The following is a 17,037-nucleotide window of genomic DNA, read 5'->3' as shown; positions in this document are numbered from 1 at the left end:
TCCTATGAGGAGTCAAAGTGAAACAAGAATTATTTTAAATGTTATTCTATAAACTCACATTATAACACAAGCCAATTTGTTGATTTACATTCGGATTCATTTCACTAATACATGGATCTATCAACGTTTGGAAGAGTTGAGGAATGCACAAGAAGGCATGCTTAAAATTACAACATCAAGTACATACAACATGGGATTTTAAATGTTACGGCCCCTGGATCATGTGAATGTATGACTAGATTGTTGGCCATAAAGATAACTTCTGACCATAAGAGATCAGTGTTGTTGAACCTACAGCTTTTGTTACTGCATCGTTTTGAAAAGTGCAATATCAATGCTAGTTTTGCCTTCACTTATATGAGCAATTTACTTTACAGTGTTAGGCAAGTACGTGCTTCTTCAAAACAGTTTTCCAACAATTCTTTGCTATATAGATGGCTCTGGAAAATTATGTATTTGTATTAATGAGTGGTGGATAAATATATCAAACAATTCATATGGAGCAGAAAGATAATTTAGAAATTAATTTAATTAAGGACTCTTTGTAAAGTGAGTTAGGTTACAGATAATTTTATTTTATAGATTAGCCCTATAGAGAAATTTAATATGCAAATTATAGTTTCTCTATTATTATCTTGATGTAATGTTTGGTTTGGAATTTTTTTTCCGAAAGATGATTTGTACATATTTCAGCAAACACCACATTAATCATTTATTCAATGATGCTATTATTTTTGAATAAAAGAGCATGACACCAGTAAATAGTTAATACTCAGCAGTTTTTAATATGCTTATAACACTACTGCAAATAATAAAGATCTACTTTAAAAAAACTTACTGGGTGGGATTTTCTGGCTGTGCTCACTCCAAAACCAGAAAACCAGCCCAAGGTCAATGGATGTTTGCATGGTTCGCCACTTCCCCCCGCCCCCAATGATTCCCATGGTGGGCAGGACAGGAAAATTCCTCCCATTGTGTCCCTTCTCTTAGTACCTTCTGAAAACATAAACAAAGAATGCAATTTGCATCTAAACCATTAATATATATGGTGAAAAGCTGATTTGCCAATGCAGATCCCTAGGAATCACTAATTTCATCCTGCCAATTGAAAAACAAATTCCTTAACACTTCTCTGTCTTCAACCTTTCAACTAATTACCAATTGAAGTCACAAAACTCCCTCCAATTTTATGTTACTAATCTCTTACTGATGAATCAGTACTGAAGGAAGGAGGAAGCACTGAGGGTGGCAAGGCTGCACAATATAATCTGGGCAGGGAATTCAACGTCCACCACCAAGAGTGGCTCTGTAGCACTATTACTGACCACACTGGCCAAATCCTAAAGGACATGGCCGCTAGACTGGGCCTGTGACAGGCAGTTAGTGAATCAACAAGAGGAGAAAACATACTTGACCTCATCCTCACCAACCTGCCAGCTGCAGATGCATCTATCCATGACAGTAACGGGAGTGAACACCACACAGTCCTTGTGGAGATGAAATCCTGTTTTCACATTGAAGATGCACTTCGTCATGTTTTGTGGCACCATCACTGTGCTAAATGGGATAGATTTTGAACAGACCTAACAGCTCAAGACTGGGCAACCATGAGGCACAGTGGGCCATCAACAGCAGCAGAATTGTATTCAACCACAATCTGTAACCTCATGATCCAGCATATTCTACCATTACCACGAAGCCTCAGGATCCACTCTGGTTCAATGAAGACTGCAGGGCAGCATGATAGGGCAGCACCAGGCATACCTAAAAATGAGTGTAAACCTGGTAAACCTATAATGTGGAGATGCCTATAACACAGGACTACTTGCAAACCAAATAGCATAAGCAGCAAATGATAAACAGAGCTAAGTGGATACACAAATAATGAATCAGATTCTGCCACATCCAGTCATGAATGGTAGTGGACACTTAAATAGCTCACTGGAGGAGGAGGCTCTACAAATATCCCCATCCTCAATGATGGAGGAGGCCAGCGCATTAATGAAAAAGGTAAGGCCAAAACGCTTACAACAGTTTTCATCTGGAAGTGCCAAGTAGATGATCCATCTCGGCCTCCCCTGCAGTTCCCACGAATACAGATTCCAGTCTTCAACCAATTCAGTTCACCCCACGTGATATCAAGAAACTGCAAAGGCTACAGGCACTGACAATATTCCATCAATAGTACTGAAGACTTGTGTTCCAAAGCTTGCCATGCTCTTAGCCAATCTGTAGCTACAACACTGGCATCTACCCAGCTGCTGCACTCAAAAAGCTGGAAAAGTTCAACCTGTCCAATTACTGGCCCAGGAGTCTACTCTTGATCATCAGTAAAATGATGGAAGGGATCATCAAAAGTGCTATCAAACAACACTTGCATAGTGATAACATGCTCTTAAATGCTCAGAGTGGGATTTTGGTACCTCACCCAAGGTCAATGGACCTTTGCATGGTCTATCCCTCCCTCTTCACCTGCTACTGTTCCTGTGGCAGACAGGACAGGAAAATTCCCCCTCAGTCTGTGTTCTGCCAGAGCCATTACAACCTCAGTCCAAACATGAACACGAGCTGAACTCCGGAGGTGAAGTGACACTGACTGCCCTTGACACCAAGGCAACATTTGACTGAGTCTAGCATCAGGGAGTAAAGTCGGAATCAATTGGAAGATATGGGAAAGCTCTCTGCAGGTTGGAATGATTTCCAGCATAAAGGAAGATGGTTGTGGTGGTTGGAAGTCAATTATCTTAGTTCTGAGACATCACTGCAGGAGTGCCTCAGGGTAGTGTCCTAGACCCAATCATCTTCAGATGCTACATCAATGATCTTCATTCCATCAAATAGTTAGAAGTGGGGATGTTCGCTGATAATTGCACAATGTTCAACACCATTCCTGTTTCCAAATGCCACAAGACCTGGACAATATCCAGGCTTTGGCTGATGAGTGGTAAGTAATATTCATATTACACAAGTGCCAGGCCATGACCATACCCAACAAGAGAGAATCTAACTATTGCTGCATAACTTCAATGGCATTACCATTGCTGAATCCAAAACAATCAACATTGAACAGAAATACAACTGGACTATCCATATAAGTACTGTGGCTACAAGCACAGGTCAAAGACTAGGAATCCTGTGATGAGTAAGTCACATCCTGTATTCCCAAAATTATCCATTATTTACAAGGCACAAATCAGGAATGTGATGGAATACTCTTCACTTGCCTGCATGAGTGCAAACTCCAACAACACTCAAGAAGCTTGACATCATTCAAGACAAAGAAGATCATTTAATTGGCACCTCTTTCACAAACATTCACTCTGTCAACCACTAACACACAGTGGCAGCAGTGTGTACCATCTACAGGAACCCTCCAAGCTTGTTCTGACAGCACCTTTCACACTCACAACTACTACCATCTAGAAAGGCATGGGCAGCGTGGGAACACCACCATCTGAAAGTCCCTTTTCTAGCCATGCACCATCCTGACTTCGAAATACATCACCATTCACTGCTGCTGGGTCAAAATTATGGAACTGCCTCCACTACTCTTCGTAATGTTGGGGGATGAAAAAATCAAAAAGAAACCCAAATCAAAGTAGCACATTGTAAATAACATATGTAACACATTTGAAGGACTCTAGTCCCTGTTTTACTAGGCTCAAATAAAATGGAATTGCATGAGAGCATGGCATAAGTTTCACTTCATTTCCGTGGAACTGCCCAACATGGGAAAATGCTACATGCAGCTATCTGAAGTGGCATGAGACTGGCAAAAGGACCAAAGTCCAAAGTCTCAGAAATTCACTCAATTTTTGGGTTAGGTCCGTTAATTTATACATGCAAATTAGACAGATTCAAACAAAAATTTAGACTAAACCACTACTCTTAGTAATGTTGGGGATGAAAGAATCAAAAATAAATCTTAACTATAATTCTTAATAACCAACATTTAGTTTCTGAAAATATCCTGCTGTGGAACCCCTTCTATTAACACTTCCATAAAATTCCTTCTCTTGATTTTTCTGAATTGTTCTTCTCTTGATTTTATCTACCAGATATTTTATCCTGCATAAAACTCAATACTGGAATTTAACTATTGCATACTGAAGAGGATATTTCAATAACTTTCAGAATTTAGGGAGTGAAAGTACATCCCAGTCTTTCTTTTTACAAAATTCAATGATTTATTTATGCAATGTCCTAACTATTTTAGGGACTGTAGATATAAAGCAAAAAGAAAATTTTGCAGTTTGCACTCCTAGATTCAAACAACAACAAGGTTTATTCTAGGAGCTCTTGCCTGTTCAGAGTAGAAAATGAAAGCAAACACCCTAATAACATCACCATCAAATCATGTGATCAGCTTTGAAAGCAATCATACAACCACTTAATATATAACAATTTACAAAGTAGCACATTGCATATAATAACAGGTAACACATTTGGAGGACCCTATGTTACTGCTAGATAACTGAATCTACTTGCATTTTAACATATTTTATAGTTGTGAATAATCTTTGCATCTGTAGCGATTGACCTATTTGTTTGTCTTTTCTTGTATAACACAATCTATGTATTTTACTACAGATGTTAATGATATTATTTTTCCAAATTTTGCAGCAAAGAAATCACTATCCCCTTGCGCTGCAGCTGTCCAGTTGATTTTGAGTTCCAGTTAAATATTCTTCAAACTCATCATGCATTCACAATTCACCCAACTGCAGGTGTGAGAGAACTTCCATTATTGTGTTAATATTTCATACTGGTAATTATTGTTGAACTGTGTCAATCCAAACCCACACCCTATACACAATACATTTACACCAAACTAAGTAAACTTGTCTTTTTGTATTGGCTGGAAATTTGAGTTAAAACTTTTGCTACAAGTCTAGATTTTGCATTATTCTTAAGTCTAAAAAATAATAAAAATGGTTCCTTACTGTCCCTGAATATGTTTGGCATTCTTTCAACAAATGTACAGGAACTAAGAAAGTAAGCTTGCAAATAACCAATAGAGTCAACAGTTCATTGCTGGAGAACTAAACTAACCATGCACAAGGTTGACCTAATAATATTATAGTCATTTACATACATAGAACAACGAAAATTACAGCACAGGAACAGGCTCTTCGGCCCTCCAAGCTTGTACTGACCAGGCTGCCTGAGTGAACTAAAGCCTCCCATCCTCCGGGGACCATAATCCCTCTAAAGAACAAAGAAAATTACCTAAACAGCAACAAAAATTACACATTTTAACGCATTCTAATTGCTTGTTGATTAATTCTCAATATATGTATTTGAAGAAATGAACAGAATCACCTTATGGATTCATACATTTTTTTACATAAAAGAATGCTTATTTGAAATATTTTTAGGCTACTTTTAGGTTTCAGAGTTGCTTACTTTATTTAATTTCAGCTGTAAGAAATACTGTGCATACAGTGCAGGGAAATAGGTTTGCAATATCAGCAAGTGATCTTTTATTTCAAGCAAACATATAAATAATGGACAGAAAATACCCTCTTATCAATCAAGTCTGTCCCAGTCTACTCTGTTGTGATCAGGCAACATGGCCTCAATACTCCTCACATAGCCATATACAGATAATGTTCTACGGGAGACAAGCAAACTCTGAAAATGAAATATCAGGGCAATATGGGGGAAATTGGAATTAAAAAATATTCTCTGGCCCCTGAAGACAAACAGAAATCAGTTACAGGAGATTGCATTGCATTTCCATACATCCTGTCAAACATTGTATGCATTCATGTCAATCTCCTCTAGGTTTTCTCAGCAGCTCTCATTTGAAAGTTTATTGCAAATCTGCCTCCACTCCAGAAGTCGGCAACCTATTCCAGAGGTCAGTGACCCATTGGAAATATAAAACTTCCCGACAATGAACATAATTCCATTCTCACATAACCAGCCTCATTATTCTCCCTATCTAATTAAAATAATCTAACCATGTGTATGCAGTCAGATCATTATTTTAAATACTTTGATCAAGGCTTTATGCTTTTACAGACTGAAGACTCTGATCCTTGAGCATGTTGTAATGCCTAACGGTTTTTGAATTAGCCATCAACCTGCTTGAAACCTTTTCCAGTGCACATAATCTAAATATATGAGGCAATAAGATCTGAACAAAATATTCTCAGTGGGATTAATTAATCTTGTCCAAGAACACCATATTCTTTTTATTTTAAGTTGAATTGTCTAAACTATTATTCCTAATATTCTTCATAACTTTTGATTTGGCTTCTTGGTACTTATTGGTTGTGGACCTTTAGACACTTAATAAGAACATAAGAACATAAGAAATAGGAGCAGGAGTAGGCCATCTAGCCCTTCGAGCCTGCCCCGCCATTCAATAAGATCATGGCTGATCTGTCGCTGCTCAGTTCCACTTTCCCGCCCTCTCCCCATAACCCTTAATCCCCTCTCTTATCAAAAACCCATCAACCCGCGTCTTAAAAATATTTAGCGAGGCAGCCTCCACCACTTCAACGGGCAGAGAATTCCAGAGATTCACCACCCTTTGAGTGAAGAAGTTCCTCCTCAACTCCGTTCTAAACCGCCCCCCTTTTATCTTGAGGCTGTGCCCCCTAGTCCTACTGTCTTTTTTGAGCGGGAAGAGTCTCTCCACCTCTATCCTATCCATCCCATTCATCATCTTATACGTCTCAATGAGATCTCCTCTCATTCTTCTAAACTCTAATGAGTACAAGCCCAGTTTATTCAGCCTCTCCTCATAGCTCAACCCCCTCAACTCCGGTATCAGCCTAGTAAACCTCCTCTGCACTCCCTCCAAGGCCAAAATATCTTTGTGCAGGTGCGGCGCCCAAAACTGCACACAGTACTCCAGCTGCGGCCTCACCAATGCCCTATACAGCTGCAGCAAGACCTCCCTACTTTTATATTCAATCCCCCTCGCTATGAAGGCCAGCATCCCATTCGCCTTCCTGACCACCTGCTGCACCTGCAAGCTGGGTTTTTGCGACTCATGCACAAGGACCCCGAGTGCACAACTGCACTTGTGCAGTTAATAATCCAAATCTCCTTCCGTTTCAACAGACTCCCAGTACCTTTTTATTCTTTCATGGAATTTGGGCTTCACTGGCTGGGCCAGCATTTGTTGCCCATCCCTTATTGGTCCTTGAACTGAGTGGCTTGCTAGGCCATTTCAGAGCACAATTAAGAGTCAACCACTTTGTCGTGGGTCTGGAGTCACATGTGGGCCAGGCCAGGTATCATATCATTTCATTGCTAATGGTAGCTACTGCAAATTTCTTTGTTAATTTATTAATTCATATTTAAATGTTAAAGGAGTAAAAAAAATCATAAATGTATTGAAGCCCAGTCCTCATGCCTGATTCAATAAACCATTGGGAATTCTGGCTAGGACTAGTGGCCCCAGAGAAGCATCCCCATAGCTTTTCTAATATTCTGAAAGTAGTTTTCTGTTTGCAGGGACAAAACTCACCCATGGTTTACCCCTTGCATATTTTTGTAATCTTTTTCAGTTTGGAGTTTCCTTTATCATTTCCTATCATGTTTTAGTATTCCTCCATGATAGGTGCCAATGTCACGATAGATCATCTGACAGCTTAGAGCACAGATGTTTTGAAAACCTAGTGTAGCTGCTGAGCACCTTCTGTGACACAATGGCAATATAGGATATGAAGACATTGGAAAGGGTGCGGATGATATTTAAGAACATAAGAACATAAGAAATAGGAGCAGGAGTAGGCCATCCAGCCCTTCGAGCCTGCCCTGCCATTCAATAAGATCATGGCTGATCTGTCGCTGCTCAGTTCCACTTTCCCGCCCTCTCCCCATAACCCTTAATCCCCTCTCCTATCAAAAACCCATCAACCCGCGTCTTAAAAATATTTAGCGAGGCAGCCTCCACCACTTCAACGGGCAGAGAATTCCAGAGATTCACCACCCTTTGAGTGAAGAAGTTCCTCCTCAACTCCGTTCTAAACCGCCCCCCTTTTATCTTGAGGCTGTGCCCCCTAGTCCTATTGTCTTTTTTGAGCGGGAAGAGTCTTTCCACCTCTATCCTATCCATCCCATTCATCATCTTATATGTCTCAATGAGATCTCCTCTCATTCTTCTAAACTCTAACGAGTACAAGCCCAGTTTATTCAGCCTCTCCTCATAGCTCAACCCCCTCAACTCCGGTATCAGCCTAGTAAACCTCCTCTGCACTCCCTCCAAGGCCAAAATATCTTTGCGCAGGTGCGGCGCCCAAAAATGCACACACTACTCCAGTTGCGGCCTCACCAATGCCCTATACAGCTGCAGCAAGACCTCCCTACTTTTATATTCAATCCCCTTCGCTATGAAGGCCAGCATCCCATTCGCCTTCCTGACCACCTGCTGTACCTGCAAGCTGGGTTTTTGCGACTCATGCACAAGGACCCCGAGGTCCCTCTGCACCGTCACCTGCTGCAGTTTTTCGCCCCGTAAGTAATAGTCCTTCCTACCATTCTTCCTACCAAAGTGGACCACCTCACACTTGCCAACATTAAATTCCATTTGCCATTTCCTGGCCCATTCGCCCAGCCTATCTAGATCCTTCTGCAGACTCTCCACACCCTCCGCACAATTTGCCGTTCCCCCAATCTTCCCCCAATTTGTGAATATTATTCCAGGGATCAGAAACTTGAGAAGTGAGGATGGATTGGGGAGGTTGAGACTGTTTTCTTTGGAGAAAGGAGAGTTGGGAGGGGATTTGTTGGGAGTGTTCAGAAGCATGAACTGGTTGGTTAGAGTGATAGGAAGAAACTGTTCCCATTCATGAAGGGATCAGGCATAAAAGGGCACAGATTTGTGTTGCTTTGCAGGGAGAGCAAAAGCAATATGGGATGGTGGTGATGTGGGGCGGGGGGGTGCTTTCTCACACAGTGAGTGGGTGGGGTCTGGAGTGCACTGCCAGGGAATGTGGTGAAGGCAGCTTCAATCGAGGCATTTAAAAAGGAATTAGACTATTCCCTGCGGAATTATTTGAATGAGTGGGTGGGGGGTTGGGGGAGATGGCAGCACTAAGAAAATTTCTCATTCAGAGAGCTGGTGTTGATATTGTAGGCTGAATTGCCCCCTTTGCACTGGAAAATTCTGTGATATTACCTACGGACTCCTCTAAATTGGCTACAGTAACTTTGGCAGTGGGTTCAACAGAGATACTGGGCTGGATTTAATGACACTGGCCCCAAAGGCAGACTAGAAAACCATGGGCAACCCTATCGGCATTTCTCAAGTCTCAACGCAATGCATTTCAGGCAAGTAACTGCCTGGCGTCGGGGCTTTCAGTCCTTTAAGAGCGGAAGGAGCTGCCAACTAATTGGCAGACCACCAGCAGTGCCACCAGGAACAGTGGCCATTGACGATACTGTAGCCAGCAACAATGGAGGAGGCACTGGAATTAAGGTTCACCCACTATCCAAAGTTACACAGACCAGTTGGGAGGATGCCCCAGAAAATTCCCAGTATTTGTGTTCAAACGATAAGAAAGATCGTGCATACTATAAGAAATATAGCATTTTTATAAATGTAAATTATTTGTCTTTCATTTATCGCACAGGAATAATACCAGCTAATGGACAAGTTGATATTGTTGTTACATACACACCCATTGATCGTGCTACAGCTCAAATTAGGGTGCAACTTCTCATCTCACAGTTTAACTCAAAGCCTTCTGTCTGTACTATTACTGGGACTTCTCCTCCAGGACTGAATGTTAGGTAAGTGGTGGATGAAGAAATGAAACATTGAATCATTTGCTGTTTTGTGAAGATTATCAATTAGTCCATTTATTGCCACAATAAAACTAGGGCAAAGTTATTTTGACTTAAGCAATTTCAAGCTAGTACAAATATTAGTACAAATTAATACAAGTAACTGCATAGTATTCAATTTATTTGGTACTATCATAGATTTGAACCCGGAGATTCCAGGCAGTTCCTTGGACCTCCGTCTGTCTGTTTCTGATATTTACCCCATCTGAAATCCTGGTATGGGTGAATTTTGATATTTTGAGCAAATGCCCATGCCATTTTGGCACAACAATGCACCCATCCTGGCTGGACCAGCAGGGTGGAAAAAAATCACTAATACCTTACCACAAGTATAAATAATAACCAAAGACTCCAAATTTAAATCTAAAAAGTTGTCCATTGACTATTCTGGAAATGCATGCTACAGAAAAAAAAAGGAAAAGTATTAGGACCAATTTCAGCCAGGATTTAATCATGGTGTCCAATATATGCTTCTTTCTTTAAGTGTGTCGATGGTAACTGCCATTTAAGTGGTGAACTGGGAATCCATCATGACAGACCCCAGCAATACCAGTGCACGAAACGTACACGAACTACCCACCTCTGTCCCCAATGATTTCCACTCCAAATTTTCTTACACCTGGGTGTCATGATAACACAGTCGTTAGCACTGATGCCTTACAGCACCAGGGGCACAGGTTCAATTCCAGCCTCTGGTAACTATCTGTGTGGAGTTTACACATTCTCCCCGTGTCTATGTGGGTTTCCTTTGGATGCTCCAGCATCCTTCCATAGTGCAAAGATGTGCAGGTTGGATTGATTGACCATTCTAAATTGCCACATAGTGTCAGGGAGATTAGCAGGGTAAAGACATGGGGTTAAGGGGATATGGCCTGGGTAGAATTGCTGTCAGTGCAGACACGATGATCCCAGTAGCTTCGTTCTGCATTGTAGGAATTCTATGATTCTGTTCTATGATCTACACTTAGAACGTGTGTATTTACCATTGCATACTTAAGATACTAATCTTATCTAAGTAATACATTCAGATAGTCAGCAGCTACCCCACCAATCTTGCTTTCTGTTATCTTCTGTGATCCATCTTCTTTAATTTTTGTGATCTCCCATTATTTTCTGTGTTTGTGAAACAAATACCTTGGGATATTTTAGTCTGCTGAGGGTATTATCTAAGTGTATATTGTTGAAAATGAGGCAAATCATTAAGCCATTATCTTATTGCCGAACTAACTTCATATTTCGTTCTTCTGTTTCTCTAACAATTGCCACAAATTTGAAACTTTTGTAACATATACATTTTATATTAATGTGACAGTGTGACGCTTGGGATGTATGCACTATTACAAGGGATTAAAATTTAATGAGCTAACAGCATAATTTTTAAGCACATTTGTTCTGATAGAAAGACAGTACATTCATAATGATGAACTGTTTAAGCTCATTATGTCTTCTGCATTCAGTGTACTTGGCAGAAGTGGAAATCCGCTGATAAGTTAAGACGTTTTTATATATCATTTCCAGTTCAATTTTTGATTAAACTATGCTGGGGAGAAGTAATATATTTTGAAATGTCGATAACTAGTTAGGTATCTGGTGACCAAATGCATTTGGTATTTTGCATGTCAAAGATACTACAGATCAGTCCAACCTAGGTCATCTTCCTTTTTTCAGTTTTTATTTGGGATTAGTCTTGTGTATGCATGTCAGTTAAAGAACAATAATAATAATCTAAACTGTGCAAGCATTTGAAAAGATTACTGAATTGAATTCATTTATTATTTATCAATTTAAGAAATCTGTTCACTACTAGATGTAATTTTCATGTTTCATTAGACAGTTCTTATGATGTAAGTGATATAGAAATTAGTTGGGCTTTAATTGATTTAGTGTTGAAAAGCATTGTTTCTTGAGAGCTGTTACAGTCAAAACATACTGTTTATAGAGTACACAGGGGAGAAAGAAAGGAGAAGATGCAGAGTATAGTGTTGCAGTTACCGATAGCCATCCTGCCCATGAGTGGAACTGTCACGTACTCCCAGTCACGCACGATCTTGCCAATGCCAAAAAATTCTGCACTTTGAGCCTTTGACTGAGGCAGCAGAAACCTAAGCGGTGATTCGAGAGGGAACCACTTTATTACCGTTTGTAAGATGTTAACTGGTGTAAATAATAGACATCACCTGTTCAGTGCACCCAGTTTATATAGTAAATTACGAAAATAAGTTATTTGTGACTGCTTTTCTTTTTATTTGTCTTTCATTTCTCCCTGTGCTTGTCTTAGTTTGTTCTTGAATTTTACTTTTTCCTCAACCGAGATTGTATTCTTCTACTCACTTATTCTTGCCAATGTTTTTGTGAAATCAGTATATTACAGCACAGAAGGTGGTAATTTAGCTCAGCCTGTCTTGACTCTCTGAGTAGAAGTATTGTTGTATGCCAGAATTCATGCATGGAGTGATATTTAGTTAATAGGAGGAGTTGAAAATAAATTGTATATTTAAGCATACTACGCAATGCAGGCTAATGTATATTAAAGGTAATGCAGTGTTCAAAGAAAAACATTAAATCGATTTAAGCCCAACTAATTTATACATCATTTACATCATGAGAATTGTGTAATGAAACATGAAAATTATGTCTAGTAGTGAACAAATTTCTTAAATCAATACTATAAAATATTTTGTAACAGTAACGATTGTTATAAGCTCATCGTGATTTCATGTGCGATTAATGCTGATTTGCATTATCATTCTAAACCAAAAAGGGTATAATCACAGTATGGCATTTATTTTCAGATAGCAGTGTAGCTATTGAATTTGTTAGTATGTTTAGCACTTTTGCAACTAATTTAGCATTTTAATCGTGAGAGTGGTTTCATTTGTAAGTTAAGTTTGACAAAAATGTAAGTACATAGATCATCTACCAATATCGGTTTTCCTTTCATTGGGCCTATTTGCAGTATTTGTATGCTGTGGCCTTGAAGGAACTGACAAGAGGTAAACACAGCTACACTAGAAGGAAGGTAATACATTGTTCCAGAAAAACCCTGAAATATGTACAGACATACTGAATGAGACATGTGATTTTAAAGTGGACGTAGAAGGCCAAAGATAACTAAGGAGATAAATTCAGTCACTAGCTGAATTACTGCTAGGTCACACAAAGAGAGAGAGACATTGATGGAGATGGAATGGCTGCAGTTTCCTAATAGGAATACAGCAAAAGCCCAAAAAACATACAGAAACTAACTGCCTTCTCCTGTGGAGTTAATGGGAGATAATTATCGTCTCAGCAGGAATAGTATGCTGTGAGCAATGTCCCAGGCCAGTTTGTGGAATTTCACCTCCCAGGAATAGACAAAGACTGAGTTAAAGGCAGGTGCAAAACTTGATTAGTGCTGCTTGTGTCACCGTGTAATACAGGAAGAAAGACGGCAGCAGACCCCAGCAAAACTTTGTTGATAACTCTGTCTGTCTCTGAATGATGAAACAAGCCAAGTCAACAAAACCACGTCAGTTTCTCAGCTAAACCGCAGAGCACTGGAATCTCAAAACTGACTGTTACCTGCTGAAGTTAGTGTTACTGGAATCATGGATTGCACAGGCTACAGTGTTCCACCATCTTCTCACGGACAAGTCAAAGACTGATTCATATATTTTTCACTTAGCTTTGGACTCAGTTTTCATCTGTATGAATGTATATACAAGTACTTTATAACTTCTCTCACGATTAATAATTAATAAGCTCACTCTTTAGCTCAAGAATGCCTGGTTAAATTGGTTCCTTTTAAAACATAAATATTGCTGTGCTTGTGTGGTAGATATGAATTAAACTCATTACAAAAAGCTTTGGTCATCCCACAATAAATGTTAACTACTGCCAATCAACATGCCATTGAAAGTTGACTATTCTTTCCGCTTGCATTTTCAGCAACATGCCACACAAAAATGTTAAAAATCTAAACATGCATGGAGATGCCTAACTCTGTTAGATATCCTGCTACAACACTGTATGACTTACAGAAAGCAATAGGGTGAGCTAAGTGGGTAAAAATATCTACAAAGGGGAGGGACCCATTTTAGTTTAACCTTGTTGGCTACCAAGCGAGGATATTGAATAAAGTAAGGAGGCCAGTTCATCCCTTCTCAACCGGGGCATAACAATTGCATGTGTATTTCCTCCAGAAGTTAACAAATTGAGGGATTTTATCTGGGCTAACAAATTGGGGGAATCTCATGTAGTGGGCTTGTTGTAACAAATAATTTGATTTTTTCTGAGTAAATGCCACAGAAGTTCTGTTAGTAAATATGTATTTGACAACTGTACTGTGACGGACAAAAACCTATCAAAAACATTCATTGTTCATTGTTGATGTTGGAATATGTTAGAATCTCTACAGTGCAGAAGGAGGTCATTCATCCCATCCAGCCTGCACCGATAACAATCCCACCCAGGCACCATCCCCATAACCCCATATTTTGATCCTGACACTAAGGGGCAATGTTGCATGGCCAATCAAGCTAATGCACACATTGTTGAGCGTGGGAGGCAACTGGAGCATCCAAAAGAAACCCACACCAACACGGGAAGAACATGCAAACCACACAGACAGTCACCCAGGGTCGGAATTAAACCTGTGTCCCTGGTGCTGTGAGGCAGCTATGCTACTGCTGTGAAGCAGCAGTTGCTAAGCATTGTGCCATCATGCCCCATGTTGTTATTGGGAAATTAGCAACCACATAATAGGCACCCAACCAAAAGGTTAAACTAATAAAATTGATTAGGCTTTTCCTGCTATAGTCTGAATCATTCAATGTTTATCTGTGGTTGCTTGATCTTTTTGATTTTATAAAAACCTATATATTTAACTGTTTCAACTTCAAACAGCTGAAAAATCTACAGGTTGGGTTTTTATTTGTCTGAAATGGAATATGCAATTTCTCCTCATCGGAATACACACCATTTACCTTAATTTAAAATATATGAGTACTGATTGCCGAGTTAAGGCTTAATGAAACCCAGTATATGTCTAATGCTGCAATTCAGCAATGCAGAATATTGGTAACTTCCTCCAATTTGTCCAGCTAGGGTTAATCCATCCATTACCTTACATGATTAACTGGAGCCAAGTGGACATTTCTTTAGCTTTCAATGACAAATTGACCTCTTCAGGTCTCATTATTGGTCAGGTGACTGGACAATCAGCAGCTGCATCCTGGTATGTTATGTGTGAATCTGCATGCCTCAGATATTTTGTAGCTGTGTCTGCCGTAGCCGTATTGAATATATTTATTTGCAATCTCCCTTTATCAGGCCTGTCATCTTCAAACCAAGTCAACTTCAGTGAAGGTCTGCTTATCTCCCTTTTCCACATCAATTCCACTCTAAAGCATCCAGCATCGGCTGGTCAATCTTGCTTGATGAAATAGAACAAGACTTGAACAGTTGACCAGTGTTTCAGAATACTGCAGTATACATAAACTCTGTGATAAATGGCATTAGGTGTTCAGTTATACTTCTAATTAGAAACCAGCACTAGGTGCCATACTTTGCAAATATAGATTTCCAATATCCATCCTATTTGAAAGTAATTAGATCTAAATCTAAATGAGAAAGATATCTGATTCTTTTAAGTTCATTATATGCAATATTTTATAACATAATACCTTAAGGAGTAATAATTCTTTTTCAATTCAAGCTAATCAACAAGAAAAGGATCTTCAATAATATTCCAAAATCACTAAAAATGTTCAGGGGAGACATAATGACCCAGATTTTTTCGGTCAAAATAAAAGTAAGATTATTATTAATGTAAAAATGGGACATAAATTTCAAGTGAAATATAGTTGGGTTAAACTCAAATATCCAAAAGTCGGTGTTTGAATTGTGCTGTTCTGCAATTAGTTTGTTGTGAACAGCATCTCAATGGCTCACCACTGAAATGCATTGAATGATGTGAGATTGCTGTGCTTGTGTGGGAGATACAAATTAAACTCACCACAAAAAAGTTTTGGTCATCCCACAGTAAGTGCTAATTACTGCCAATCAACATGCTATTGAAAATTGACTATTCTTTCTGCTTGCATTTTTAACATGCCGTGAAAATGTTTAAAAATCTAACCATGCATGGACATGTCTAACTCTGTTAGAAACCCTGCTGCAACACTGTATGACTTATGGAAAACAATAGGTGAGGTAAGTGGGTGAGGTAGCAGATGGGTATGGTGGCAGCTGAGTAGTGTGGTAGTTGGATCATGCACCCATCTTTGCAGAGAAGATGTCTTTAATTCTAATATTGCAAAGTGTCTCATTGTGCTCTGGAATGTTTTTGAAGGTTTTGCGGCAATTTGCTGCATGCAGAAGGTGCTGTTGCTGTATTTACACAGGGAGAGCATAGGAATAGATGATCTGGCCACATGAAGGCTGCTGCAGTACCTCTGTATCTGAGACATAAAGAGAAAATGCTGTGGAAGCTGCAGAAAGGAGAGCTCCCTGTGATGCCCTGTGTCAAACTTGCAACAAGATTCCTCTATCCTACTTGACACTGACAAGAAGCTGTCCAGCAGGCCAACCAATGTAGCCAGCAGCCAGAATTTTTGTGGAGGAAATGGTCAGCTCCACCAGCTAAAAAGTCACAAATCAGGCCATATATATGCTGGGCCAAAAAAGCCCCCACTTGATTTTAAAACCACCAGACTGTTAATTGAGTCAATTCATGGCTTTCAACGGCATCTGGGGGAAGTCCCACTCCTGGGGGAGTGTCCTGGTCCTAAAGGAAAGTCCTACTTCTGAGACCTGCCAGCCAATCATATGACCAGCAGCTGTCCAGTTCCAGCATCTAACATCAAAGGTGGTGGCCACCACTGAGACTGCAATCAATCACCCGAGAAACATCTCTGGAGTCTCGATACTTAGATAAGAACTGAAGGCCGTCATCCATGTAGTATAAGGGTCTGGCACCGTGGGACTGAATAGTGTACTGCTCACGCAGTGAAGTAAGTGAGCATTTGACTCAGACACATTATCAGTATGGTGTTGGACTGAGTCAAGCATGGCATAAAGCATGGAGACAACTCCCAGCTTGTAATCTTTAATGTATATTTGCAAAATAATTCTAAGGGTATGTAAAGACTTACAGTCAGCATATGTATGTCTACGCAGACCTCTTCAGACTAATGAACCAAGATCCTACAACATGGTGGCAGCTTTTGAAAAACCCCAAGGGCTTGCAGA

At 39.8% G+C, this 17,037-nt stretch overlaps 1 protein-coding gene across 1 annotated transcript in view; it reads left to right on the top strand.

The window, feature by feature from the left end:
- The window catches only part of cfap221 (cilia and flagella associated protein 221), a 121,184-nt gene that overhangs the window by 40,316 nt on the left and 63,831 nt on the right, over window positions 1-17,037 (top strand). Inside the window, exons 7-8 of the mRNA XM_080199266.1 lie at window positions 4,624-4,727; window positions 9,594-9,753. Coding sequence (XP_080055392.1) covers window positions 4,624-4,727; window positions 9,594-9,753 — 264 coding nt within the window. The remainder of the gene's footprint in view (window positions 1-4,623; window positions 4,728-9,593; window positions 9,754-17,037) is intronic.

Source organism: Carcharhinus amblyrhynchos, chromosome 11, assembly GCF_965287045.1.
Source record: "Carcharhinus amblyrhynchos chromosome 11, sCarAmb.v2.hapA, whole genome shotgun sequence".
Taxonomy (NCBI): Eukaryota; Metazoa; Chordata; class Chondrichthyes; order Carcharhiniformes; family Carcharhinidae; genus Carcharhinus; species Carcharhinus amblyrhynchos.
This window is presented reverse-complemented; position numbering and strand designations above follow the sequence as displayed.